The following is a 27945-nucleotide window of genomic DNA, read 5'->3' on the forward strand; positions in this document are numbered from 1 at the left end:
AAGGGCCTCTGTCTAGAGGAGGATGTCATCAAAGGCATATATAGCACGCACAGCACCTTTTGGCTTCAATTCTGTTTTTCTTACAGTAGAAACTACCGGCATAACCACGGGTTTGACCGTACTAAGCTTTGAAGGAGCCAAAGCTGTAATAGCATGCAAAATTCTATGGGGAAGGCTGGGAGGGCGATGAGGAATATGTGGGAGGAACATCCAGTCAAAAGAACGTTACATGGGATAAGTAACTTGTTCTTCGAATGGATTGTGTCCTCCTACATATTCCTCATCTTTGATAGACTCCCAAAGCAGTGTTTGTGTTTGGGGGGGGGGGGGGGAGGAGTAAGAATTTAGTTATTAATAGTTTCCATGAACCAAATGGATGACAGCCTTTCCAAAGCTTCCATCCTGCCTCAGGGAAGACTCAAGCCAATAATGCTTTGTGAATGTTTGTAGCTGCCTCACAAATGTTTTTGATTGGGACAACCCTAGGGAGAGCCGTAGAGGTAGCCATGCCCCTGGTGGAATGGGCACTTAAGCGTTCTGGAGCATCCTTGCCCGCCAGCCTGTAGCATTCTGAAATTGCCAGAATTATCCATCTAGATAAGGTCTGCTTTGTCACAGCCTGGCCTAGTTTGTGACCTGTATAGCCTATAAAAAGCTAATCATCAATACAAAGTTTGGATAATCTAGATATGTAGAAGTTTAGAGCTCTATGCGGATCCAATCTGTGTCATCTCTCCTTCTCTTTGCCAGGATGAGGTGGAGGACAGAAAGTGGGCAATACAATCCTGTCCTAAACGAAAACCTGAAATTATTTTAGTTAAAAATGAAGGCTTAACCCTCAGAACAACTCTATCCTTGTGGAAAATAGTAAAGGGTGGCTTGGATGGTAGTGCCTGCAATACCCTCACTCTACGGGCTGAAGTGAATGCTACCAAGAGTGTATGATTTTAAAAGTTAGCAACCTTCACAGACACGAATGTAGAGGTTCAAAAGTTGCACACATAAGAAATTGTAATACCAGATTAAGGTCCCAAACTGGAACCTGGAAAGGAGATGGGGGTGGGAGACACACATTGTCGGGTCAGGTCGTCATAAAGATCTTTTAATCTGGATTCTTCTGAAATAAAACTCAGGCACATTTGTATTGTAGCCCAAAAAGGCGCATCGGCATCCGACGGCTCATTTTCCTCATAAAACTGATGTTAATGATTTAAAGTAATCTTTCCTTTGTAAAGGAATATATGTCTTATTCGGAATGGTTATTGCCGGTTTCAGAAATTTCAAACTCTACTCTCAACAAGTCGATATTTTTACTGAAGTCGACTTTCGAAGGCTTCAATGGTGTCGAAGGTGCCATAGGTGTAGATGCCACGGCTGGCATTGAGGGCGCAGCCGGCGTAGACTTTCGGCTTGAAGGATCCTTCGATGATCTCTCATCGCGTTGTGGCCTCAACGGCTCTCAATGAGGATCTGGCCTTTGTCCCGGGCTCAAGGGCGCGCAGGATTTGGCTTGAGCCCTTTCCTTACCGGCTTCTTCGGAAGGTGCAGTAGGAGCATGGTTTGCCGAGGGTTTTTGTCTCAAATATTTTAGCATTTTTGACAACCTAAATGCTTCCCATTCGGCAGGTGTGGAGGTATTTGTGGGACAAGATAGCCTCTCTGGGGAGGTGTCCGACTACGAGGTCGAAGAAGGCGACCTGTGGTGACGCTTTTTTGATTTCCTAGAGGACCATGAGTGGTGGGAGCCACTCCACGACCTGGATCATTTAACCTTCTTCCTTAGAGGAGGGTCTCCTCTCGGCTCGTCCAAAGGTTTCTTCGACAGGGTAGTCGAAGGGGATGTTTGGGGGTTTTTACCTACCGCCAATTTCCCCTTTCACTCCTTCAGAGTCTTTCCAGTCACTAACTGGCATTTGGAGCAGGCCGAGGTCTTGTGCTCCACATCTGACACACCACAGACCTACTCAATGTGGGTCGGTTATCGAGATCTTGGAGTCGCAGTCCCAACACTTTTTGAACCCCGTCTTCTGGGTAAAAGTGTCGAGGAAGAAGATATTTCACGTATAGAACAAAAGAAGCGCACCATAGTTTCTCGACGCATAAGCTTACTCAGAAAAACTGAACTGAAGCCAATGGGCACTGTGTGTGCTATATATGCCTTCAATTACATCATCCTCGAGACGGAGGCCCTAGAGGGACATTGAGTCGACTGCATCGATGCACAGCGCCCTCTGCCAAAATCTTTTTTTCGAAGCAGTTGAAGCTGGAAGATATATCAAAGATTAAGAGTATGTGGGAGGACACAATCCATTTGAAAAGATGGTTAGCAATATCCTATAAAGGAAGGGGGAGGGAGTAGTTTGTTCTCACAAGGAAAAGGGGGATACCTAGTCTCAACTGTGGATCTCCACTTCTTCACCCGCTTCCTAGAGTTCCTGTGAGGATGTCTTCTGTGATACTGGGAAGAGGGTAGCAATATTCCACAAATGCATTTGGGACTGATGGTGCATCATGGAATGGAAATGGGGGATACCGCGTTTTGCCCAAGGATGCCCTCCCTACAATTTCCAAAGTCTCCCCTACCCAGGTGATCCTCCCTCGCATCGCCCCTCCCAGGGTTGGGTTCCAAGAGCGATGGCACTTCCCTGGCAACCCGAGAGAATGATGGGGAGAAATAAGTGAGGACAGCCTCAGGTTCCTCACAGCATCTGGACAGATCATGCTACTCGCTGCCCCAAGCTCCCAAACTGGAATCTCAGAAGGACCCCACCCATACACGGCACACAACTGTTTATGCTCTTTCCAGGTAAACAAAACCTTTTTGTGGAGTGACAATTAACTTCTTAACCCAGATGGTCAGTTTAATGGGGATTTACAGGGAACAAGCCTTTGTCCATGCATCACAAAATGGCAACAGTGTTCCTCCTTATAAAATATTACTAAAAGATGCCAACAGTCAAAAAGGTTTAAAGGGAGCCAAACAGAGCGACCAGATTGGGGGAAGGCCTTTGGGTCACCCTTGAGACTCCCATTATAATTTGAACCAATTTACGTTGATAGATGGGGACTCACTGAGGAAAAGGGAGGGAAAGCAAAATATGTCAGGAGACTCGCTGCAACTCCGAAAATATGACCATAGCAGTACATCCCAATCCCTCTTTACAGCTTCAGAAGTTATTTGCCCCTATCACGCTATCTTTTGTTGACACTTCAGGATGCCTCTGCCCTACAGTCTACTTTTCAGCACTATAAAGTGTCAGCATTCAACAGTTCAAAGGTTACTGTAAAATAATGGATGCTGAATGTGGCATGGCACATTATCTTGCCCATGATCTGCATGTTGCCATTATCTTTAGCAGCAAAATTCAGACTTTTACTGTCTGTGATATGCAAATTAGTTAGACAATTTCACATTTTAACTCCTACCTGATTGTTTGTGAAGACCCTGAAGATGTGCAGTTCAGAATCTGGAGCAAAGCCTTGGCATTCCCTCATGCTGGCTATAACCCCAGCAACAAAAGTCCCATGACCTAGTCCTGTTGGCATAAACAAAGAAGGACATAGAAACACATTTATTCACTCAACATGAACTGATCTATAATGCGTGATTAATTGCATTTAATGAGTTAACAGCTTCCAAAAAAAATTAAGAATGGCTACATCTCTCCATTTATAGAAGCACAACATTAAAGAAAAAAAATGAAATTCTGAAAGTAAGGAAATGCAGAACATTAATTTAAATAACCAACTTGTAATCACAAATCTTGGTTCAATTCCTAAACAGTATATTTATTTGGAAGGATTTTGTAATGCAATTCTGCTCCAAAGCACATTCTCACAACTCATGACTTGTAAAACACAAACTGAAAGGAGCAAAAGCAAGAAAAGGAAAATAAGCAGTGAAGGCAGGTATGTCTGGATACTTTGGCTAAAAATAATTTGTAAATCTAATTTCCAAATTATAATATAAAAACGTGCTTTTTTAAAACACTAATTTTTAACATATCACACAAACACAGACATTGCCTTGTTGAGTACATTGTATCACATTTCAAAACCTCTGTGCGTTTCCCAGTTCTACCCTCCCCCCTCCTTCCATCCCATTGCTATTCTGCGTTTCGCCAACATATACACCAGATCCTTCAGCTTGCTCGCATGTTTAGCCATTTTGGGCCTACCGAAACACCCCAGACGACAAGCCAAGGGGGGGGTCCGATTTCCAAGGTGATATGCTTTATAAGCCTTTGCCAATGCTTGGGCCACCTCCTCCCAGTATCTACCAATCTCTATATAGGCCCAAAACACGTGGACCAAATCTGCATTAACTTCTCCACTTTTCGGGCACGATTGTGTTGCTGCTTGGCTAAACTTTGTCATTTTATTCGGGGTCAGAAATGCTCTGTGGGTTATGTATAATTGAATCGGTCCGAGCCTTGCGTTTCTAGACATCTTTTGGTGGTGCGCCATAGCCCTGATCCACGCTGTGTCTAACATTGGTTCTTGTAAGTCTACCTTCCACTGCTGTCTTGTCTGCCCCCAACTCCTTCCCTACTTTGGGCATTAGAAACTCCTATATACGTGAGACTTCATGCCCACATTCCGACACATCATAAATGTATCCATCTTCTGTCTCCTCTAGCTGCAGTGCCGCTTCAGTCTTTGGCCATCTGCACCTCATTCTTTAGCAGGCATGAGTATGTAAGGTGTTGGCCTGGGTGCACTCCAGTTTCCCTCATTTCTTCAAACCCTTTTGGGAAACCCTCCTTTATCACATCCCCCACTGTCGCCACACCTTTAGGTTCCCAGTACTTTCTCACATTTAACCTCAGTTGCTCACCCGCCCCTTCTAGCGCAACCAGTGGGATATGCGGAGTATACAGTGTGGTTTTCCCCATCAATTGACAGGTTCTATGCCACATTACACACCCCAATCGCAACAACATAGGCGAGTGGATTGTGCGAGGGTCGGTTATCCATACGACTTCATACAGGAAAAAACTGGGTTTTTGTTGCTTGCAACAACCTCGACTCATGCGTTTGTTCAGCCAGCCAGCCATGGCTACGAATTGCAACTGGCTAGCCACAAGATATACTTCGAAATTAGGTAGTTTTATACCCCCCAGTTCATAAGAGTTCTGGAGCTTCCAAAATGCCACTCTGCACCTGGAGTTGTGTCACACGAAGCTCCTGCATATGCTATGCTGCTTTTTTGAAGACCGGTCTTGGTATCGCAAAAAGACATTTGCAAAAAAATGAAGGCGTCTCAGTAGCACGACCATCTTTAGCAGCACTGCCCGTCCGATCATGGATAATGGCAATCTAGCCCAAAAAGCCATGGTGTTTTCAATTCTGTCCACTGCTCTCATCGTGTTCTGTGTGCTCTCTGTCTGCGATTGTGATAAATGTCCACCCCAAAGTGCCAGAATGTGTCTAATTCCCATTTAATTGGCAGCACCGGCTTTCCGACGTATACCCCTAACGGGAACAGACTCGACTTCTGTGGGTTAACTGTTATACCCGACAAAGCGGCATATGGCTCCATCACATCTAGAATGTACTACAAATTTGTCTCGGGGTGTTGCAAATAAAGAAGCACATCATCTGCGTACAATGAGATCAAATACCTTCCTCCCGGCGTGTCTATCCCTGCCTTTCCATATTCGTCCTGCAAATACACCGGCAACGGCTCCAACACTAAAATAAAGAGCATCGGAGACCACGGGCAACCTTGCCTTGTGCCCTTGCTTAACTGCTATTGTTCTGAGATGATTGCGTCCGTTTTGACCATCGCTACCGGTTCACCAACCTAGAACACGAGAATCTAAAATGCAAAATCCGGACCGAACTACCATGCTAAATAAAATTAACCTCCTCCCGAAAAATTTTTTTTAAAAAAAAAACAAAAAAAAAAAAAAAAAAAATCAACTTACACTACACTGGTCACCTAAAGCTAGCTCAACAAATAACACCTTTCCTGAAGCCTAATACCAATAATAACAAAAAGCTCTTCTCCTTCAGAAAAGTCACTGAGCCCGAAGTCCTAGCCATCATGAAGAAAATCAAACCATCTCTTTGTAAAGGAGATATCTGCCCTGCTAGCCTCGTAAAAGACTGCGCTGACTCACTAGCACCATTCCTTACAGCGTTCATCAACGCCTCCTTTGAATCAGGCATTGTCCCCTCCACCCTCAAAGAATCATGGGTTCGGCCTTTGCTCAAACCCCAACCCCCTCTGCCCCCCTGGATCCAGATTCGCCAAACTATAGACCCATAACTACTGTGCCATCTCTCCTTAGAATCCTGTACATGGCTGCCTATGTACAAATTCAACAGTTTCTAGAAACCAACAATTTCCTGGGCAAGAGACAGTCAGGCTGCCGCCCACGCCACGGAACAGAGTCAGCCCTACTTGACCTTAAAAAACAGTTAAGGGAAATCATGGACAAAGGCAAGCCAGCGCTGCTCCTGCTCCTTGACCTGTCAGCAGCTTTTGATCTTGTAGGTCACAAGACACTCTGCAGGCATCTCAGGGATGCTTTTTCCCCAGGGGGCCACTTTGTGGATCACCTTCTTGGAAGGAAGGTTTATGAGAATATTCTCTGATCAGGCCTGTGCTACCCCGACCGCCATCCACTGTGGAGTTCCACAAGGCTCCTGTACCTCGCCTACACTAAACATTTACCCTACCTCTTTTCATTGACTTAGATAATAACGGCATAACATATACCAACTATGCTGATGATACCCATCCCTCTCTCTGGCTCCTATGATCTCGACTTGGCCACACAACAAAACATATGCCCTCATCCAAGCCTGGATGACGGCTAATGGACTGTCTAAATGGAAACAAAACAGATTCTTCTAGTAGGACCGAAGGAAACCCTCATACACTTGACGGCCAATATAAATCTTAATATTGAGAACAGTCAAAACACTGGGAGTCTTCCTGGATTCCACGCTCTCAATAACGCGCCAAGTCAGTGGCATCTCATCTTCGGCAGCACTCGCCAGCAAGATCATAAACGCAGTCAAACCATACCTCTCCCCCAACAACTGCCTCACCATAGCTAGAGCCACTATTGGGGCCAAGCTAGACTAATGCAATGCTCTTTTTCTAGGTACCTCAACAAAAACCTCAAAAAACTACAAATCACCCAAAATAATGCTCTTAAAGTGGCATTAAGCATCCTTAATAGGAAACATGTCTCTCAGGCCAGACGCGAAGCACACGGGCTGCCTGACAAACAGCACATACTCTTCAAAACCTTGACCATCACTCATAGGTGCCTCTCCCTCTCTGCCCCTCCGTAACTGTAAGAAAAAAATTAACTGAGCCATTCAGTGGTTGAAATAATGGTTCTAACAGTAATTAATGCGATACAGGTTTTTGCTTTTATTTGTGCTAGTGCTGGGTTGTTTTTCACATTTGATATGCATTTACACTTGAAGGCAATTGTGTGCCTCGTTTGTCAGCCGACGCGTGTTTCAACCCATGGGTCTTTATCAAGGGTATTGTCAAAAATCTCTAGCCCCCTGTGGGGTCCTGGTCTGCGGTATGGGTGCTGTCCTGTAGACAACAGTGGCTCCTGTTGGGCCCTTGGCTGTGGCATATATCATAGGTCCGATGCGGCTCCTCAGGAACCCACAGGGGGCTAGAGACTTTGGACAATAGCCTTGATAAAGACCCACGGGTCGAAACATGTGTCGGCTGACAAACAAGGCACACAATTGCCTTCAAGTGTACTCAATGCATATCAATTAAATGTGAAAAACAACCCAGCATTAGCACAAATAAAAGTGAAGCCTGTATTGCATTAACTACTGTGTTAGAACCATTATTTCAACCACTGAAGCAAGATAACCAGGAGAAAAACATCCTCCTTCTACTTAACAACTTGGGGTGCTGGCTAAACCCCAACAGCTCCTGTGATCTTGCAACACAAGAATACCTTTATAAGTCTCGGACAACAACAGAGCCTAGCACAGGCCGTTTCCACACCTACAGCCAACCACGATTCTATCAACTGTTTTAACTGCTCCACTGTTTCCATATGACACAAACTACTACAAACACTGTAACGAAGAAATACTGGTTATGTTTTCTCCTATTCTATGTAACTGTAACCAAGCAAGCTTACTGTAACAGCGCCGCAATGCCTCCGGACCAATGTACGCTTTATACATTCAAATAAATAAAATTGTTTAACAGTCGCACCAATTTGATGTATATCGGACCCATGCCAAACCTTTCCAACACCGACAACAGCCATGGCAATCTGACCGAGTCAAACGCCTTGACTGCATCTAGTGATGCCACCACGCATTGCCGTGCATCACCTTGGATACAGTCTATTACATGGTGCAATCTATGCAAATTAATGGTAAAATTACTAGACAGGACATATCCTGTCTGGTCCGAGTGTATACGTTTGGCTATGACCGGTTTAAGCCTCAGCACCATTACTGTGTTGCGCATCTTCCCATCTTGATTCAGTAACAAAAGGGGCATATACGAGGCACAGTCTGCATCTAGCTTATTTAGTTTTAGAAGGGGGACAATCAACAACTCTCTTAAGGATAAGAGCAATCTGCCCGTGTCCAATGATTTATTAAGCATTTCCAGAAGTGGAGGTAGAATTTCTGTTTTGTACTCCTAAAATTCTCCAGGGAGCCCATCCGCACCCAGGAGTTTGCCTGTCAGAAGTCCTTGGATCACATACTCTTAATTCTTCCATCGTGATGGGGACTTCTAACGTGTCTCGTTCTTCTGTATTTAGCTTGGGCAACCTGATCTCAGATAATGCTTCTTGCACCTCCAATATATCCCACACTGAGGTTTCCTCATATAATCGCTTATAATACTCATAAAAACATTTATTTACTCCTTCTTTTGTCTCGCATAACGTTCCATCCACGTAACGACCAAAGGAGCATGGTTATTCAGCTTTTGTAAACTCTCTCTCAACAGTGCATCTCCTGCAAACATGTAGTCCAGCCTCGTGTAGAGGTTTCGTGGGAGCAGTATAATGAGAATATACCCTGTCTTGCGGATGCATTATCCTCCATACCTGTGCCAACTGGAATGCGTGTAACAACGTGTTTAAGGCCTTCGCTGCGGGGGCTGGACGAGCAAATTTATCATCCGACCCGTCTAGTACTGGGTCTTGCGTACAATTAAAATCTCCTCCCCATATCAGCGTGATATCCCTATATGGGCTTATCTTGGTGTATAAAACCCTAAAGTAGGCAGCTGTGGCGTGACACATTTCTCCATTTAACACCCTCCCCTGTAATATTATCATCCTGCCATCTGTATCTAGGTGGGTCTGGAGTATCTTGAATCGGACTGTTGGTGCCACCCATATCAGTACCCGCCCTGGCGTATGCTCAGTATGTTGAACCTATGGTCACCCCTCCCCACTTCTGTGCCAAGGTCTCCTGTATGTCTTTAGTCAAATGTGTTTCTTGCAGGAGAGCTGTGTCTATTTTTTGGCGTCTTAAATATGCTCTAACCCTGTTTCGTTTGATTCAACTATTCAAGCCTCTAACGTTCTAAGTTACTATTTTGAGTTTACCCATCTTCTTTAATCATTTCCGTACTCACTCTCCCCCCCCCTGTCACATTCGCTCTCCTTCCGCTGTGCATATCTGTAGGCCAACTCCCTTCTAACTATCCCAACTCCCACAACCCCTGCCCCCTCCCCAACTGTTCCCAACATTTGGTCAGCTCCGAATCTGATGCTCAGTCATCCCTGCATCTCGCTCTTATTCCGGCTCTGCTTCGGTGTTCGGAGTGCAGCGGGAGGATACTGAACTACTAGTATCCTAACTAATCTAAACTAATGTGGGTGATAGAGTGACTCATGGCGCCACTTAGTACTAAGCAGTACCAGTGCTTCCTGCAGTCAGCTGATTGTAAATTTAGCTTTCAATCATCTAACTCAAATGTCATTGTCGGATCATTACGCAATGGCCACTGTGTGGTTCAAAAATACATTATGTGAGCAATGCCGATTAATTTATCACTTTCACTTCTCGTCTGGTCTTTCTCAGACGGCATATTCATCGTGTCCATCCATTTGTTCAGATCGTCCGGAGTCTTAAAAAAAAAAAAAAAAACAGCCCGGTCTTTATGGAAAACCTTCATTTTCGCCAGGTACAGCAAGATGTATTTAAGAGTTGCTGCACGCAACCTCCTCTTGACTGACACAGTTAATTCTTTGCTTTTTCTCCAGAAAAGTATAATCATGTTATGCTGTGATGGTCGCCGATACTCTGCTAATAGTTGCGCCTTTACGAAAGTGTTCCAGGATTCTTTCTCTGTCCTTACAATTTAGTATCTTGGCTATGATCGGCCAAGGTGGGGGCTCAGGTGGCGGTTTTCTTGTCAGGGCCTATGCGCTCTTTCGACTGTGAACCCTTGTGTGAGTAACTCGGCTCCTATATCCTGCAACAACATGTTTTCAATCAAGTTTGTTGGGTTTGAGCCTTCCTCTCCTTCCAGAAGCCCAACAATCCGTGGATTATTCCTTTGTGCCTGACCTTCCACCTCTTCTGCTATATTCTCGAGGTTCTGCACCTGCTGTTGCAGTACAGAGATTTCCTTGGAGGGTACGTGGCAACTGCATCAACGCTCTGACATCTTGTCTCAAGAGGTTCACATCAATACTGACCGCATACATTCCAATGTTGACTTCAGCTCTGCTATGGCCTGTAGGATCTGTTGGTCATTCCACCTGGGGGCCTACTCTCCTCGTGCCTCTTGCACCGTTGTCTTCGTGTTGTCCGTCACATGTGCCGATTTGGCGAATGTGTCCATAGATGACTGCTTCACTTTGGACTTGTTTGGCTTAGCTGCCATTTTTGCACTCACTTGCTCTGTGACACTCTCCTCTGTTAAGGCCAGCGCGAACCACCTTCTGGACTGTAGTGGTATTATGTTGAGCAGTGGCACTGCTGGCGTATTTGTTCAGCACATTGTATACATATTACTTCTTGGGGTATGTATTTAGTTACTAGGCCCCACCTTCCTTTGATGTCACCTCCAAGTACGGCTTGTGGCGGTGCTTGTCGTTTCATCACTCTGGCGCTTCACACATCCTCTCCATAACTGCAGGCGCCTCAGTGGAAACCTTTGGATGCTGCAGGTCTCTTCCAGAGAGTGTGAGAGTGTGTGTGTGTGTGTGTGTGTGTGTGTGTGTGAGTGTGTGTGAGAGTGTGTGTGAGAGTGTGTGAGAGTGTGTGTGAGAGTGTGTGTGAGAGTGTGTGTGTGAGAGTGTGTGTGAGAGTGTGTGTGTGAGAGTGTGTGTGTGTGTGTGTGTGTGAGAGAGTGTGTGTGTGTGTGTGAGTGTGAGTGTGTGTATGTACAGTGTTGTTGTGTCTCTTAGAGGCTGTGTGCTGTTTTAGCCAGTAACTTAGAATCAGTAAGTATAGCAAGCCCAGTTACAGCTCTATAGCTACTGCGAGCGTATCACCTCCTCCTTGCACCACCTTAGATCCTCCGGGATCACCTGCTTTGATTTTTGCAGGCAAGCACTTAGTCTGACTTGTGCTTGGCCAACTTTTAGCCTGGCCTTACTACTAAAGTCTTGAGCCTCTCTGGTCCTCCATTGGTGTTGTACCAGTTTTAGCCTCTAACTAGGTCAAGCCACCATATCTCCTCTGGACCAGAGCTGAAGTGTCCATCCCCGTGCTTTCCCCCCACTCACTGTCACCACTGGGTGTCGCTGTCTAGTGGCTGTCAGTCTTCTCCAGTGTGCAGTTTTCCCAGCCTTGCCCTACTGTTGCTGCAGGCCCCTACTGGGAGCTAGGAACGCTCCGGGTGTGGGTGTGGCCTGCTTTGCTGCATTTTCCCGGGACTGTGTACCTTTGTCACGTCTGGTGGGGGAAACTGTAGTTGCGGTTAATACCCCTGCGGACTCATAGATGCTCCAGTCGCCTTGTCCGTTCGTCTCGCTATCCGGAGCCCTCCGTAAACACATTACATTATTTCCTTTTCGGTTAACTTCAAACTTTCAGTGTTGACGTCCCTCGCACCGGGCTGGCCGACTTCGGGGACACTCTGCTTCTTTGCATGCGTTGTCTCAGCCTCCCCTTATATCTAGGCCAGGTGTCCTTCCCCTGGGCTACAACTGCAGCGCACACCAGTATGGTTTGTACCCATGCTCTATACGTGAGGGTGTGATAACCACATAGCCTTGTCTCTGAAGTTGCATGTGGTATTACACAGCCCTGTGCGGCTCCCTCTTGGATGGAGCCGTCTCTCCCAATTGTGCGACCTTTCTGTGCTTACGACTTACGTGTCGATCTGACATATTTAACCTACTTAGTCAATTTCACAGGTTCGGCATGCTCGGGCCAGGGCTCCTCATTGCCTGCTCTTGAAGCTCCCTGCAAATTGTAAAATGTATCTATGTCAGCCTTTCACGAAGAGTTCTTCCATGTAACCGAGCGTGTTAACTATTTTCGGGTCATTTCCGATCGAACATCTCTCCTCGTTTACATTTTCAGTGCGACGTTAACATTCACCAACCGTGGTAGTGAGTCGGCTGCTTGGCATATACTTCTGCCTTTGTTTTCTCTGTTGGAGCAGCCAGGCAGGTTTTCTGGGCTGCTCGTAATGTTCACACAGTATATTGTTTCCACATCCCTCGTTGCAGAGAGCTCCAGTGCATGCGACGTGTCACCCTGGAACGTCCATCTATATTCCTTTGTTCCGTTTCACTTCATCAGCCCTTTCTTCGGTGTCCGCAGGGGGCTTTTGTGAGTAACAGCTCTATGCAGAACTGCAATTCTGTCATCGGATTCTTTTCAGTACTGTAGTTCCAGCCTGCCGGATACTTCTTCTGTCTTGTCCGTGTTACGACCACTCTCTCTACAGTGGTCCGTCGGCTGATTTCTTTGTCCTCACTCGATCGTCATTTTGTTTCATCCGGCGACGGGATACCGAAGCACTTCTTCAGCTCCTAATACACAGACCATGCTCCAATTCACTGCGAAAGTGTGCTCACATTGTTCCTTGCATAGTTATACGTCTGTAGTTTCAAATACGCACGTCGCAGCCAGTTCAGTGCATAACTTTTCATCCGGATCATCAAGGATCAGCAGGAGCACCACAGGATCACGTCCTATCTCATTGCTGTGTAGCCACGCCCCCATAAAAACATGCTTATCTTGCTTTCATATTTAACACATAATTTGTCCAGAAAAGTATGAGTTTGCTGATTTTAGTAATCCTTCAAACTGTCGAATGCCTTCAGAAAACTAGAACAAGGTAACAGGCTGTGGGAGAAAACCATAGAAGAGACCTGTCAATTCAAGGCAGCCAGTCTGCTACAGTATTCACACCAAGCAGCGTTTATTTTTTTTTAGTGAACAAAAGCAAAGGATCTGCCCTACATATTTCAATCTCCTTTCCGATAGGCTTTATTTAATGAAGACACAGATGATGGAGAACTAGGATTAAAAGCAGCATTTCTTTCTCTGTTCTTCTATGTTCATTAATGCTCATACGGCACTACCGAACACGGTCTCAGGCCTTGCATCATAGTGACACCAGGGGTGGACCCAGCTCCGGAGACTTGCGAGCAGGAGCAGAGCCCGCTCCTTTGCAGGCCAGACTGAGGTCTGCATTAGTAGACCGGTACCTCGAACAGCGACTTACGGAGAGTGCAGCTGGCGCCAATCTGAGGATACTTTGGCAGTTACGGTTTGGCTATGGAGTAGGTGTTCAACACTTAATACATCTGCTTCACTCAGAGTCCCCCACGTGGATTGACCGTCGGAGCAGAGAGAGAAGGAAAAGTAGAGGGACGGAGTGAGGAGCCCAACCAGACTGCATGGTGCCGGCACTGCCACCATGGAGTGGGCCTAGAAGACCCCCGTCGAGGGCTTGTGATTCGGGACCCCGGTGGGTGTAGCAGAGTCCACCATTGCGCTACATGAGGGCTGCCCAAACGTTCTTTAACTGACTCGCTGCTCTATCATCCGGTGAACATCTCCGCTGAATTAGGCTGCCTAATTCCCCCTGGGAGGAAGTACAACCAAGGTACATAGCCGCCTGGAAGCAGGCAGGGCTTTAACAGTGTAAAATCACCTGCTTTGCTTGAACACAAGGTTTTGCCTTGTAACTATATGGCAGTGAATATTATGACCGTCTGCATCTCTGGTCATATATCATGGACAACGGCCGTTTGATTTTTGCCAGGTACCGTGTTCTTGCAGAGATATACCACTTAAGTCAACTAGAGCTGGTGTGTTTCTGCACCGTTTTTCTATGTGCTGTCTATGATATATGAAATATATATATATATATATCAGATACATTACTCACCGTAATCGTATTTCTGATGCTTGTATCTGCTTAGATTCACATGCTGTGCATAGGCCGACATCTAGTGGAAGCTGCAGAGTATTACAGTTTGTTTTTCGAAACTCGAAAATGGGCGTCGACACAGGGCGTGCCAGTAATACTATCCCTAGTGTGACGTCCACTGTACCCAAGATCCCTCACACGTCTAGGATACTCAAATTGTATTTTTTCTGACATGAGGTAGCATGAGGAGTAGCTCGAGTACAGATAATCCAAACAGATAGATAGAAAGGTAAGACTACAAGCCATCATGCGCCTTCTCTCAGAGGGGAGGAAGGGTGGGTCGCATGTGAATCTAAGCAGATACAAGCATCAGAAATACGATTACGGTGAGTAATGTATCCCTTCTGAGGCTTGTGGAATCTGCTTAGATCACATGCTGTGCATAGATTAGCGAGCAGTACCTGAAGGAGGTGGGATGTGAGAAGGGTCATGAGCAAATAAGTGTCTTAGAACCGCTTGTCCCACTTGTGTATCTGCCTTGGAATGGGTGTCAATGCAGTAATGCTGAGTAAAAGTGTTAATAGAGCTCCAAGTAGCTGCTTTGCAAATGGTGTCAAGGGGTACATTTGCAATGAAAGCCAGAGTGGCCCAATGCCTCTAGTAGAGTGGGCTCTTGGCGTGAAAGGCAGAGTTCTTTCAGAAAGTGAGTAACACAGCTGGATGCAGTTAATAATCCACTTCGAGATGGCACCTTTAGAGACGCGATCCCCCTCTCTGCCTGTAGCTACGGAGACAAACAGTTGATCTGTTTTCCTTAGCGGTCTGGTCTTATTTACATAGTAGAGGACCGCCCTATGCACATCTAGGGTGTGTAGTTTCACCTCAGCCGAGCTTTGCAGGTCCTGGAAGAAAGCCGGAAGCTCGATGGACTGGTTTACATGGAATTTAGATATAAATTTAGGTGAGAACCTAAGGTGTGTGCGTAAAACCAGTTTGTCTTTATGGACAGTAAAGAAGGGATCCTGCACTGAGAGCCCGAATTTCACTGACCCTTCTTATAGAAGTAATGGCTACTAAGAAGGCCGTTTTATAAGTCAGGTGTTTGGGACTGCTTCTATGCATGGGTTCAAAAGGGGGGCCCCATGAGCTTGGCTAGCACCACATTAAGGTCCCACCCTGGTGGTGGGTTTGAAATGGGAGGGTGAAGTCCCTTTACTCCTTCCATGAAGGCTTTAACTACTGGTACTTTTCACCACAAAACCTTGCTATGGGAAGTGGTGTAAGCCGACAGGGCTGCCAGGTGTACTTTCAGTGAGTTAAAAACCAATCCTGCATCCAGCAGGTGGAGCATGTATGTAACAATAGTGGAAGGAGTGCAATCAACCGGGTTGATTGATCTACTCTGGCACCAGATAACGAACCTCTTCCACTTGTCAAAGTAACAGTGCCTTGTGTTTGGTTTCCTAGATTCCTTTAGGATGTCCATACACCTCTGTGGCAAATTGAGATGTCCAAACTCTATGACCTCAAGAGCCATGCTGCCAGGTTCATTGAGTTGGGTTTCTGGTGCACTGTTTGACCTTGGTGCTGGGACAATAGGTTGTACCAGGCTGGAAGTTTGATGGTCTTGCACACCGCCATCCTGCGTAGGTGTGGGAACCACGGTTGTCTTGCCCACATGGGAGCAACTAGGACGAGCTTCATCGACTCTCTGTTCATCTTGTTCACCACTTTCCTGATGAGGAGTTGGTGGAAAAGCGTACGCAAACATCCCTGACCAGTTCATCCACAGGGCGTTTCCCTGGGAGTCTGGTTGGGGTAACCTGGATGCAAATCCTGGGCATTGTCTGTTTTCGCTTGTGGCGAATAGGTCTATAATGGGGAAACCCCACTGAGAGAAGATATCTTCTACGACCTCTCTGTGTAGAACCCATTCGTGTTCCTCTGGGAGGGAGTCTCTGCTCAGAGCATCCGCTAGGGAATTGAGCTCCCCTGGAACATGTGATGACAGGAAGATGTTCCGTCTGAGTGCCCATATCCAGATTTTCTGGGCAAGCTTGGACAGATTTGGCGAGCGAGTCCCTCCTTGCTTGTTCAGGTAGAACATGGCTGTTGTGCTGTCCGTCCGGATTTGCACTGACAGGTTTAGTAGGTGGGGCTCGAACGCCTGAAGCGCTCTGAATACTGCCAGAAGCTCTAGCAGGTTGATGTGGTTCTTGGCCACTGAGTGGGACCAGAGACCCAAGCTGTGTGGTGGAGATGGTGAGCGCCCCACCCCGTCAGGCATGCATCTGTAGTGACTATTGCCTGTACCTCGGGATCGTAAAAGGGTTTCCCCTGTGTGAGATTCTCTCTCGTCCCACTGACCGCTTGCCTGAGACCACTGTTTCGCCAACCATTCCTGCATGGGACGCATGCGCAGGCACGCGTGGGGGACCAGGTAAATGCACGATGCCATCATGCCCAGTAAACGCATTGCTTTGCATACCGTTATTTGTTGACCGGACTGATAATGCGGAATTTGCAGTAGTATATTCCGAATTCTTTCTTCTGAAGGAAAGGTCACCCCCTCTTGGGTATCTAGGATTGCTCCTAGGAATTGTTTTGAGGTGCTTGGCACTAGGCTTGACTTTTTCTCGTTGATTGAGAAGCCTAACTCGTGAAGGAGGTCGATAGTCCTTTGAATGTTTGTCCTGCAAATTCCTGGGGTTTGCCCCGTTATGAGCGAGTCGTCCAGATAAGGGTACACTGGGATTGCCTCCCTGCGTAGGTGTGCAGCCGCCACCGCCAGTACCTTGGTGAATACCCTTGGTGCTGAAGCTATCCCGAAGGGCAGTACCTTGAATTGGTAGTGTCGACTGTCCACCTTGAAGCGCAAATACTTTGTGCGCTGGGAACATGGAAATATGAAAATAAGCATCTTTCATATCCAAGGTTGCCATGTAATCCCCCTTTTTTAGGAGGGGGATTACCTCTTGTAGCGTGGTCATACGAAATTTTTGGGGCTTGACATACTTGCCGTAAATCCAATACTGGGCGCATTGTCAAATCTTTCTTTGGCACAAGGAAGTAAGTTGAATAAATACCCTTGTTTACCTGGTGTCCCAGGACGAGTTCTATCGCGTCCTTTTCTAGCAGAATGGCGATCTCCTCGAGGAGAATCTTCTGATGTTCTAAAGAGTGTACTCTTTGTCGTGGAGGATGGTTCCGGGGACGCTGCAGAAGTTCTATACAATATCCTGTGGATACTGTTGACAGCACCCATCTGTCTGATGTGATCCCTTCCCAAGCCTGGGTGAAGTTGGAAATGCGTCCCCTACTGGGGTTGCGTGAGAAGGGACCCTGAACTGAGCGTCACTGCTTTGGTGGAGGCGTGCTGCCTCCCTTGTTGGGGCTGCCTCTGCCTTTACCACGACCTCTCCCATTACCCCTGCCGTAACCCTGGGTAGACTGTTGGTTGTTCCACTGTGTACCCTGCCCTTGGGAATAGGTAGATCCTCTCTGGGAATTTTGGCCGCGTGGGCGACGAAAATTACTATTCCCTCTCTGGTTAGGGGGTTTATTGGTTAACTGGCCAAGGGACTTGAGTGTTTCGTATTCGTCCTTGGCATTCTTCAGTGCGTCTTCAACCGCCTTACCAAACAGATCGGTTTCCACCGGTTTGTCCAACAATGATGCCTGGGTTTCTGCCTTAAACCCAGACTGCCGTAACCACGCATGTCTCTTGATAACAGTGCCTTCCGCTATCAATCTGCCTGCGTTGTCTGCGGCGTCGAAGGTTGCTTTCAAAATGCAACCAGACACGGCTCTACCCTCTGCGGAAATCCGAGCTAACTGGCCCTTTAAAGGTTCAGGAGCAGAGGCTATGAGTGCCGCGACTTCTTCCCACTGATGGCAGTTGTAGCTGGCCAACAGGGTGGTGGAGTTTGCAATCCTTGCTTGATAGGCGGACGTTGAGGCTACTTTCCTGCCGAAACCGTATAGTTTTTTGCTCTCCTTGTCGGGAGGAGCTTCGGACGATGACGAGGGTGTTCCAGTCCTCTTACGAGTGTTGGTGACAACTAGGGAGTCTGGCTTCAGATGTCCTCTTATATAGAGAGGGTCAGACTGGGCCGCCCTGAAAAGTTTTTCAACCCTGGGATTGACTGCTCTGGTGAGGTTCGGGTTCACCAGGGACGGATCTATTCTCCGCTGAATGGACTTAAGGATAGGGATGGTCTGGGCAACAGGCCTCCTTTCTCCCACTAACTCTTCCGCGAAGTCCCTTTCCTCCTGGACACCGTGGGTGTCAATGTGGAAATGTTCTGCTGCGCGTGCGAGAACCTCGTTTAGGAGGGGTTGGTTATCGACCGGGGAGTCGGTAACCGGGGCTTCGTTCTCTACCGGGGAATCTACTCTGTTTCCGGGTCCTCCTCTTCCTCTTGCTGGTCCTCATCATCCCCATAGTAGCCCGTCCCGGTTTGCTCTTCTATCATATCAAAATCTTGGTCCTCACAAAAGGAAGCCTCTCCTTGATACAGTGAGTATGGTCTTGCGTATGGTTGTACCTCAAAGGGTTCTGACCTCACCAGAGTTTCAAACCGGGGCTTTTTACTCGGGGGGGGGGGATAGGATCAGTAGAGCCTGAGGGTGTCGCCCCCTGTGGATCATACGAGAGGAAATGTTCTGGATTTTTATCATAAAAATCTGCCAAAGAAGACATTCTTGACATGACCCTATCTATGTCTTCACTGGACCATTTTTTGGAACTGGGGATGACTCTCTCAGCAAGTCTATGGGATTTATCTTGAGTAGCTTTGCTGGTTTTAGACATTTCAGCAGCCCTGGTTTTGTCTGTCTGTTTAGGGGGAGTGGTGTGTTTCACAGGTGTGGAAGAGTGCAAAGGTTGTTTCTTCTGCTGTTTTCCCCCCTCCCCGTGAGTGGAAAAATGTTTTCCCTGTCCTTTAGTGGCTCCGGAGGTTTTCGACGCCTGGCGTCGAGGATCGGGAGTGGTGTCCCTGTCCTTCAAGCGTGGGGCCTCGCTGGTTTTAACTGCGGGCTCCGACTTCCGGAGCGCGGTTTGGGGGTGGAAGTCGTCTTCATCTTCCGACGATCGAACTTCTGTTAGCCTAGGGAGCGAGGCACTCTTGGCAAGAGTGGATGATTGCCTGGAGTCATGCGGCGATCTTGATCAAGAGCACCCAGAGGACACCGAATCGGACCGTTCTGTTTGTGCCTCTTTCCGAGAACTCAACGTCGTCGAGTCTCGGTTGGACTTAGTGTGTGTAGTATGTGAAGCGCTTGTGTCGCCAGGGGTCTTCCCCATAGCCGCCCTGCCGGACGACCTTCCGAGGTCGGGGACCTGCGCTCGGCTGTCTTTCAACACCGGAATGCCCTCGCCGTCCGAAAGTACGGCGTCGCTGCCGTCGCTGAAGGCCCCCTCCGCTGCCATGGCCGCCTGCCTGGCGTGGTGGGCCCAACGCTTCGTCGAACGGTCCTTAAGTGTCTTAGGTTTAAACCTACCACACGCTCTGCAGTTCGCTTCGGGGTGGTCCCTCGGCAAGCAGAGATTGCACGTGGCGTGCCTGTCGACCCAAGGGTATTTGCGATTGCACTTGGGGCAGAATTGAAAAGGGGTACCCGCCATACGCACCTTGAGGCAGCGGGCTGTTAAGTGTAGGAAATGTATAAGGTGTACCTATATACCAAGAGTGTAGAGTGTAGAGTGTAGAGTATGTACCACCCCCCACTCTCCCTACTTGCAGGGCCGAGGCCAGAGTCCTTCCAAGGCCCGGGCCGAGGCCAGCGGCCTTCCGAGGCCCAAATCCGTCGTGCAGCAGCCGACGGTCGATTTCTTCTCCAGCCGGCGTCGAGTGTCGAAGTTAGACGTTGGGGTGGGGAAGGATGTCAATAGATTATTATTTTAAATTTTTAGCAAAAGTATGGCTAAGGCCAGGGCAAAATGCTTCCGACCAGTATGGCGGAAAAAAACAATCTGAGGATCCTAGACGCGTGAGGGATCTTGGGTACAGTGGACGTCACACTAGGGATAGTATTACTGGCACGCCCTGTGTCGACGCCCATTTTCGAGTTTCGAAAAACAAACTAATACTCCGCAGCTTCCACTAGATGTCGGCCTATGCACAACATGTGATCTAAGCAGATTCCACAAGCCTCAGAAATATATATATATAAATGTGAAATTATTATTATGGTTTGCCCCCTTAACCCTGAAGCTTGACGATTAGGTCTTCCTTCCTGTGGGTGGACGTTCCACGCTTCATTCAAATACTGTACTCCTTATGCAAATGCCCACTAAGCAGCTCGGCTCACTCCCAGCCATCAAAGCCCTTAAGCTTAAAGTTGCCATCAATGCAATCACAAAAAGTGCCCAGTGACTCGTGATTTAAAACACCTTCCTCGTAATCTAGAGAAGGGTTCATCCCAACAGAGTTGCTTTCCTTCCTCCTCTGCTGCTGAAGCAGTGCAACCCGCCCCCCCCCATTTCGGCAACCTGTGAGACATTGTGCACCCGATTCGTCTGCGCAGGTCTTGCTGCTAGGCTGCCTGATGGGTTCATTGTGTGGCTTCTCCGTCTCTTCTCTCCCACTTCCATCTCTCTGCCCTCTCCCTTCATGGTGCTCACCATCTCCCCCATCTACTCTAAATGCTACTTTATCACCAATCCTACCGCTCTTTCGAAGCCTGGCAGGAAAAAGTTAAAAAAAGATCTCCTGGTCTCCAACCCAGGGCTGCCCATCGCCATGGTCTTCTGTATGTCTGCCCTAAGGCCATCCGTTTTCCCGATTGCTGCCCCTCTGAAAACTACCTTGAAGGCTTCCCATGGTGGTCCTGTTTTCGCTACCCTGCCCGTGTTTGTGTTAAAATATTCTTCTATTGTATCTCCCAAGTGGTTCTTGAAGGCATCATCTAGCAAAGCCTCAGTCTCCAGTTTGGCAATAGCGCCCTCGGGCGGTCGCCTGCCAGTGTAGAGTTAATGGTGCATGGTCTGATAACACTCTAGCTTTGTATTCTATCGCTCCAAACTCTCCGAAGGTTTCTACCCCCGTGAATAAGTAATCAATTTGGGTGTATGTTCCATGGGGAGCCGTAAAATAAATGCAAGTATCTTCGCATCGCTCTGTGTGTCTCCATCCAAATATTTACTAGCCTTAAGTCACTTCGGAGGGCACCCATTATTTCGGCCGGTGGCGCTTATTCTTATCTGATCTGTCTAGTCAGGGGTTGAGGGTGTAGTTAAAATCTCGTTCCCAGACCCATGTTGTCCCCCTGTACATGGCTAATTTGGGATATAGCGATCTGAAGAACACTGCTGTGTCGTGGTTCGGAGCGTATGTGTCAATTAAGCATATTTCCATGTTTTCTAGCAAGCCGTGCACCAGAACCATCCTACCATCTTTTTTAAATCCCAGTAGCTGAAAAGGGACACCCAGGGGCTATCCACACCAGTACCCCCTCGCGTATGGCGAGAAAGTAGAGCCGTACAGCTTCCCGCCCCCATTTCCTAGCCATCGTAGCTTGCCTCTCCGCTGTGAGGTGCGTTTCATGCAATAACGGCATTTGTATCCTCATCCATTTCAAATACACATGCACACGTAGTCGCTTAAGGAACAAGTTACTTACCTGTAACTATTGTTCTCCAGCACTTGTCTCGGGAGGATAGCTCAGGGGGGCGGGGGGTGGGGGGGAACGTGCTCACTTTGGAAGCAAGACAACACAGAGCAACACATGTTCGATCCCCGGGTCCACGTTTAGAAACATTATAAGTTACTCACCGTAGTGACTAACGTACTCTTAGTCCATAGTCCATAGTCCCCTTTCCTCCATACTGTATGGGCGTCCCTTCCAAGAGACGGGAGACAGAACCTTTTTCACCAGAAAAAAACACCTTCGCCTTTAAATTTAGAGACATGCTGGGGTGCAGCCCAGGGAGCATACCCTGCCCTGACTCCAGCGCCACACCGCAGTCCCCATTGACGTGTCGACAATAGATTTAACATTGCCCAATTACACCAGTATTATTAGGGGGGAGGTTGGTGGGACGTATGGAGGAAAGGAGACTATGGACAGAGTATGTTAGTCACTACACTGAGTAACTTATTACTCTTACGTCCCGTTACCTTTCCTCCATACTGTATGGGCGATTACAACTGAATGTAGCCCCGGGGTGGAGAGGAGACCCTCCTTAAGCAAATAGGTTCCTGAGAACCGCCTGTCCGAAGGCCGCATCTGATCTAGAGCCGGCATCCAAACAGTAATGCTTACAGAAAGCTGAGGGAGAGGCCCAAGTGGCCGCCCTGCTTATGACTTGCCAAGGGACATGGTGCTGAAATGCGATCGCCGTTATCTTGGCCCTGATTGTGTGGGCATGCATGTTGGCCGGAAGCGGCTTGTGCTGGCCCTCTTAAGCCTCTTTAATGCTAGTGACCATCCAGCAGGATATGGAAGCCTTAGAAGATTGATAGCCTGGACTTGAGCCTCCGAAAGTGACGAACGGGGCGTCCGATTTGCGGAAGCCCTTGGTCCTGTCCAAGTAGAATTTCAGGGCATGCCCGACATCCAGGCAGTGCAGCACTCTGTTTCGTCCTTGGGATCGGGAAAACACATCAGAAGGACTATTTGCTCGTTCAAGTGGAAAGCAGACGGAACCGTGGACAGAAATGCCGGGTATGTCCGCATGACTACCTTGTCCTTGTGAAAGGTGGTATATGCTTCTGAGGGGACCAATGCCTGAATCTTGCTGACTCTACGAGCCGAGGTAAGGCAGACTAGCAAGGCCGTCTTGATGGTGACCAGCCTCATGTCCACGGACGCCATTGACTTGAATGGTTTGTGTGCCAGGGCGCCCAAGACTATGTTAAGGTCCCACACAGGGTGTGGTCTCTTGACGGGCTGGTAGAGTCTAGAGAGACCCGTCAGATGTTCCTTGACGATAGGGTTAGACAAGGAGAAAATGCCCTCCTCAGAGTTCCTGTAAACCCGAATGGCTGCAAGGTATGTGCGGCAGGTGTCGACCTGCACACCTGAATGAGCAAGGTGTGCCAAAAAGGAGAGCACGCCGTCCAAAGTGCAAGCCAAGGGGTCGATACCCTTGGAGTCTGCCCAGTGGCAGAATCTGGTCCATTTGCTTATGTACTGGCGCCCTGTATGATCTCCAGATAGGCCTGTGAGAGGCTAAGGTGCCGAAGCGTTATCTGCTCAGGTACCATGCTGTGAGGGCTAGTTTCCCGGGTAAGGGTGGATGACTCTGCCCCCCAGCTGTGCCAGAAGATGTGGTGGGCCTGTCGCAAGGTGAATCAGGGGCACATCCGAGAGGCTGAGTAGCTCCGAAAACCATGGCCTGGCCGGCCACCCTGGAGCTATCAGAATAATGCGGAGTCAGCGAGAATCCACTTTGCAAACTACCCTGTGGATCAGGGGAGCGGGCGGAAAAGCATAGACTTTCATGCCGGTCCACTGTAGGTGAAATGCATCGCCCAGAGAGCCGGGGTCCCTGACCTTGCCAGGTGGTGAACTGGGGACACTTCATGTTGTGCCAGGTGGCAAAGAGATCCACGTGGGGGAGACCCCACCTGTTGAAGATCTCCTGAATAACAAGGTTATCTGCCACTCATAATTGTCTGCTCCCAGACTGCTGAGCCTGTCCGCTTCCAGGATGAATTCCCCTGGGAGGTAGACTGCCGTGAGGTAAATGTCGTTCTCCAGGCCTCACTCCCACATGCAGATCGCCAGTTTGCACAGAGGAGGGGACCTGGTACCTCCCTGCTTGTTGACGTAGTACATGCTGGTCGAGTTGTCTGTCAGGATGAGGACAACCTTGCTCCTGAGAAGCGGTAGGAATGCTCTGAGCGCTAGCAAGAAGGCGTTCAGCTCTAACCAGTTGATGTGGTATTCCTGCTCCTGTCGAGTCCAGGTGCTGTGGACCGAGAGGCCGACGAGGGTGGCTCCCCAGCCCTCGAGCTAGGAGTCTGTGGTGATGGTGGCCTGCGGAGAGGGCGGCCAGGAAGGCTTGCCCGTCTGTAGGTTGCAGTCCTTGGACCTCCATGTTAGATCCGGGTGGAGAGATGGAGGGACGTTGATCATCTTGGATTGAGAGCCCTACTCTCGGTTCATGAGGCCGCAAAGTGCAGCTGAATCCTCCTCATCCTTAGTCTTGTGTCCGGCACAGCCAATAGGACTGCTGCAAGTAGACCCAGGAGATGTGGGTACCACCATGCCGAAGTCACCTCTCTGCTGAGGAAGTGGGCAATGGCCCGCCTGATATGGAGATTGTCCTCCGACGGGAAGACCTTCTCGGAGCACATGTCCCAGATGAGGCTGAGTAACGTCAAGAGTCTGCACAGGCTGCAGCTGTGACTTCTTGAGATTGAGCGAGAAGCCGAGATCGTGCAGTGTGTTCATAAGGGCCTGGGAAGAGTGGAGAACCGCTTCCGGAGATGTAGCCCTGACGAGCCCGTCATCGAGGTATGGGGAGGTGTGGAGACCCTGCGCTCTGAGGAGGGCCGCCACGGCATTCATGAGTCTTAGACCCTCGGGGCCGAGTTGAGGCCAAAAGGAAGAACCTTGTATTGAAAATGGTAGCCCATGATCCCGAACAGTAGGAAAGAAGGATGGGGCTGCCAAATCGGGACGTGTAGTTACGCGTCCTTCAGATCCAGGGAGCACATCCAGTCTCCCTTGTCCAATGTCTCCACTATAAAAGCTGGCGTAACCATCTTGAATTTTTGCAGGGGTAAGGAGAGGTCGAGGGTTGAAAGGTCCAGCACAACTCTCAGGCCTACCTGGTGGTTGGTCTGAATGGCGATAATCCTGGAGAAAAGCCAAAGCCTCGCTGGGAGGCTGGGACTTTCTTCACTGCCAGGCTCTCTACGAGCAACCGGATCTCCGCCAAAAGAGTTGCTGTCCCAAACTGTGAGAGCGGAGGGGAGGAGGGAGGAGAGGCTGGGATAGGAAGGCGGTACCCTGTGCATACTACAGAGGATCCAGGGGACCGCGAAATTCTGGCACCAGAAATGTGCATGAGAGCAAGCCTGCCCCCCCACCGGAGACACGTGGACCCATAGGGGCGTGTCATGCTTTCTTTCCCTCGAATGCTGTCGCTGAGGAGGGGGGCTGGAAAAAGCCCTTACTCCCTGCCCTCCCCCCCCAACCCACCCTTTTGTTGCTTGCACCGGCTCGGAGACGGCGAGCGGTCCAGCTGCCTGGATCTGCGTTCCTGGAACCCGCGGGAACCCTCCATATGTACAACCCCTTTCTGAGCGCTGCTGAGATTGGGTGTACGATTTGGGCGTGGTCTTTGTAATGATGGATAAAAGACTTTGCCGTTTGTGAGCTGTTTTTCTTTTTGTCCAGCTCCTCGTCCGTGGAAGAGGGCCCTCCCTGCCCCCCCCCCCCTCGAACGGTAGATCTAGAATGCGCTCCTGGACATCCGGGTTCAATTTTGTTGCCCAGAGCCAGGCTGTTCTTCTCATGTCTGTGGCAATGCAGATGGCACAGCCTGAGGTATCTATATGAGCCACTGTGGATTCCATGAGGTCATGCGCCACCAGTTTGACTTCAGCTAGCTCAGCCTTAAAGCGTGATTGGCTCTGGGTGGGGAGTTCCGGGAGGAAGTCCGCAATTTCCCGCCATAATCTCTGGTTGGCGGCAGCCAGCATGGCATCACCGTTGGCCTAGCGTCCAGGCGTCAATTGACCGGCTGGGCCGAGTGGGGTTTGAGCCAGCCCTTCTTGGCCAGGGAGACTACATCAGTCTGCATAGGAATCCCCGATTTGGCAGAGGGGCGTTGCGCAAGGTCTTCCCGCCGAAACCTCTTCTGGCTCCTCGACTCGGGTTGGGGGAGGCCCAGGTACTCCGCCAGACCAGCAAGACATTAGTGGAAGGCCCTGGCTGGGGATGGCGTGTCCGGATCCTCCTCCTCATCCGTATCCTGCGGCTCTGGAGGATCTTGTGGGGAGGAGGAGTAGTAGTTGGAGCCAGAGGCTGGGGTACAGAGACCATGGCCGGAGGCTGAGGCGGGAGCTGCGGTGGAGCCGGCTGGAGGGCCGGAGGAGGTGGCTACGCTGGGGCCTGGGGCGTCAGCGGATGCATTGCGGGGAGGTCCTCCCTGATGGCGTCTTTGATAACCCCCATCTGAGGTGACTTCATGAGGCCGAGGAACCTCTCGAAGAGCCCCTCCTCACAGGCCAAAGAGGTATCAGGGGGTGGAGCGACGGGTAGTGGGGAGCTGCTGGAGCCGCTGCATACCCTGTCCATATGGACGCCAGGGAAAGCTGCCCTTTGCAACTGAGGGGTAGACTGTAGGCTACGTACCTGGTTGAGGCCAGTCCCACCTTGACACTCATACTTCGCAGAATTCCTGGAATGGAGTCGGACATGTGCCTCTTTCTGGAGCGGCAGCCATTTTGTCAAGCTGCCTGCCGCCTGCCATGTGCCTGTGATGCTCAGCCGGCTGGGCACGGCCTCGTCCAAGACTCTTGCGTGTGGATCATGAGGACTACCCTGCTCCTCGGGCCTAGACCCGGTAGGTCTGACACCCTCGACCCGGGGTCGATAGAACTACGTTTAGGCGCCCCCTCGGACGTATTGCCGGTATTAGGGCATAGCCCCTCGACCATGGTGCCAGTAAAAGGGCGGAGGACCTCGGGTGTAGACCCAGTAAAAGAACCTTCCAGTCCCTCAACACTGCGCCCGGGAGGATCCGAGGATCCTTCGGCCGGCAGCTGAAGCAGTCTCGGTGCACATGCTGGTAGGTAGAAGGACCTGACCGGTCCCTACCGCGCGTTAGAGTCCATGGGAAGGAGTCACCCTTGCAGGGTGCGAAGGAGATTATCGGCCCTACCTTGGGCCTGGTTCGATGCTTCACGAAGTTCTTGAGATCCTCTGGAGGCGACCTCTGGAAGAGCTCCCTCCACCTGGCTAGTCTGTTCTTCAGCACCTTCGAGGACAGCGAGTCACATGCCGAACATGATTGTCAACCGTGGTCTGGGCCAAGGCAACGTAGGCAGAGTGCCTGAATTTGGGAAGCGCCTGTTGCAGGATGGACACCTGCTGAACCCTGTAGAAGTCACCATGCGCCGGGGAGGAGCGTGACGCCTGAGGACCGAGTACCTGAATGATATTAAAGACAAAAAAAAGACAAAGTATCCGCCCGTGGCATTGCATGGCCGAAGCCAAACCCATGAGCGTTGGTGAATTCGGCCTGTTCCCGTTGACGCAGAAAAGGGGACTGCGGTGTGGCGCCAGAGGGCAGAGTCACGGCAGCGCATACTCCTTGGGCCGCACCCCCCGCGCGCTCTAAATTTAAAGGGTAAGAAGGTTTTTTCTGGTGAAAAAGGTTTCATCTCCCATCCCTTGGAAGGGACGCCCATACAGTATGGAGGAAAGGGGACAGGACGTAAGAGTACTCTGGTATTAAATTAAGTGCATTATAAATAACCTATCATATCAGCATGGATTCACATGCTCATGAATATTCCCCGTGGTCAGGCCGGGAATCCTCCGTAAAAGAAAAAACAGTTTCACTTACAAACTGTCTTTCTCCTTTAAAACAATCACTGAGCTCTGGGTCATACTGCCCCAGCCAATGACTGCCCGCCCTTTCCCTAAACCCCACCTTTGGCAGCCATTTT

General features: G+C 49.3%; 1 protein-coding gene across 3 annotated transcripts in view; it reads right to left on the minus strand.

Moving 5' to 3' along the window:
- Positions 1-27945, minus strand: part of MBTPS1 (membrane bound transcription factor peptidase, site 1) — a 1184166-nt gene that overhangs the window by 810087 nt on the left and 346134 nt on the right. For all 3 annotated transcript variants that reach the window (XM_069604782.1, XM_069604783.1, XM_069604784.1), the window contains one exon: positions 3427-3536. In XM_069604782.1, coding sequence (XP_069460883.1) covers positions 3427-3536 — 110 coding nt within the window. The remainder of the gene's footprint in view (positions 1-3426; positions 3537-27945) is intronic.

This window comes from Ambystoma mexicanum, chromosome 1p (genome assembly GCF_040938575.1).
Source record: "Ambystoma mexicanum isolate Mex_15411 chromosome 1p, UKY_AmexF1_1, whole genome shotgun sequence".
NCBI lineage: Eukaryota > Metazoa > Chordata > Amphibia > Caudata > Ambystomatidae > Ambystoma > Ambystoma mexicanum.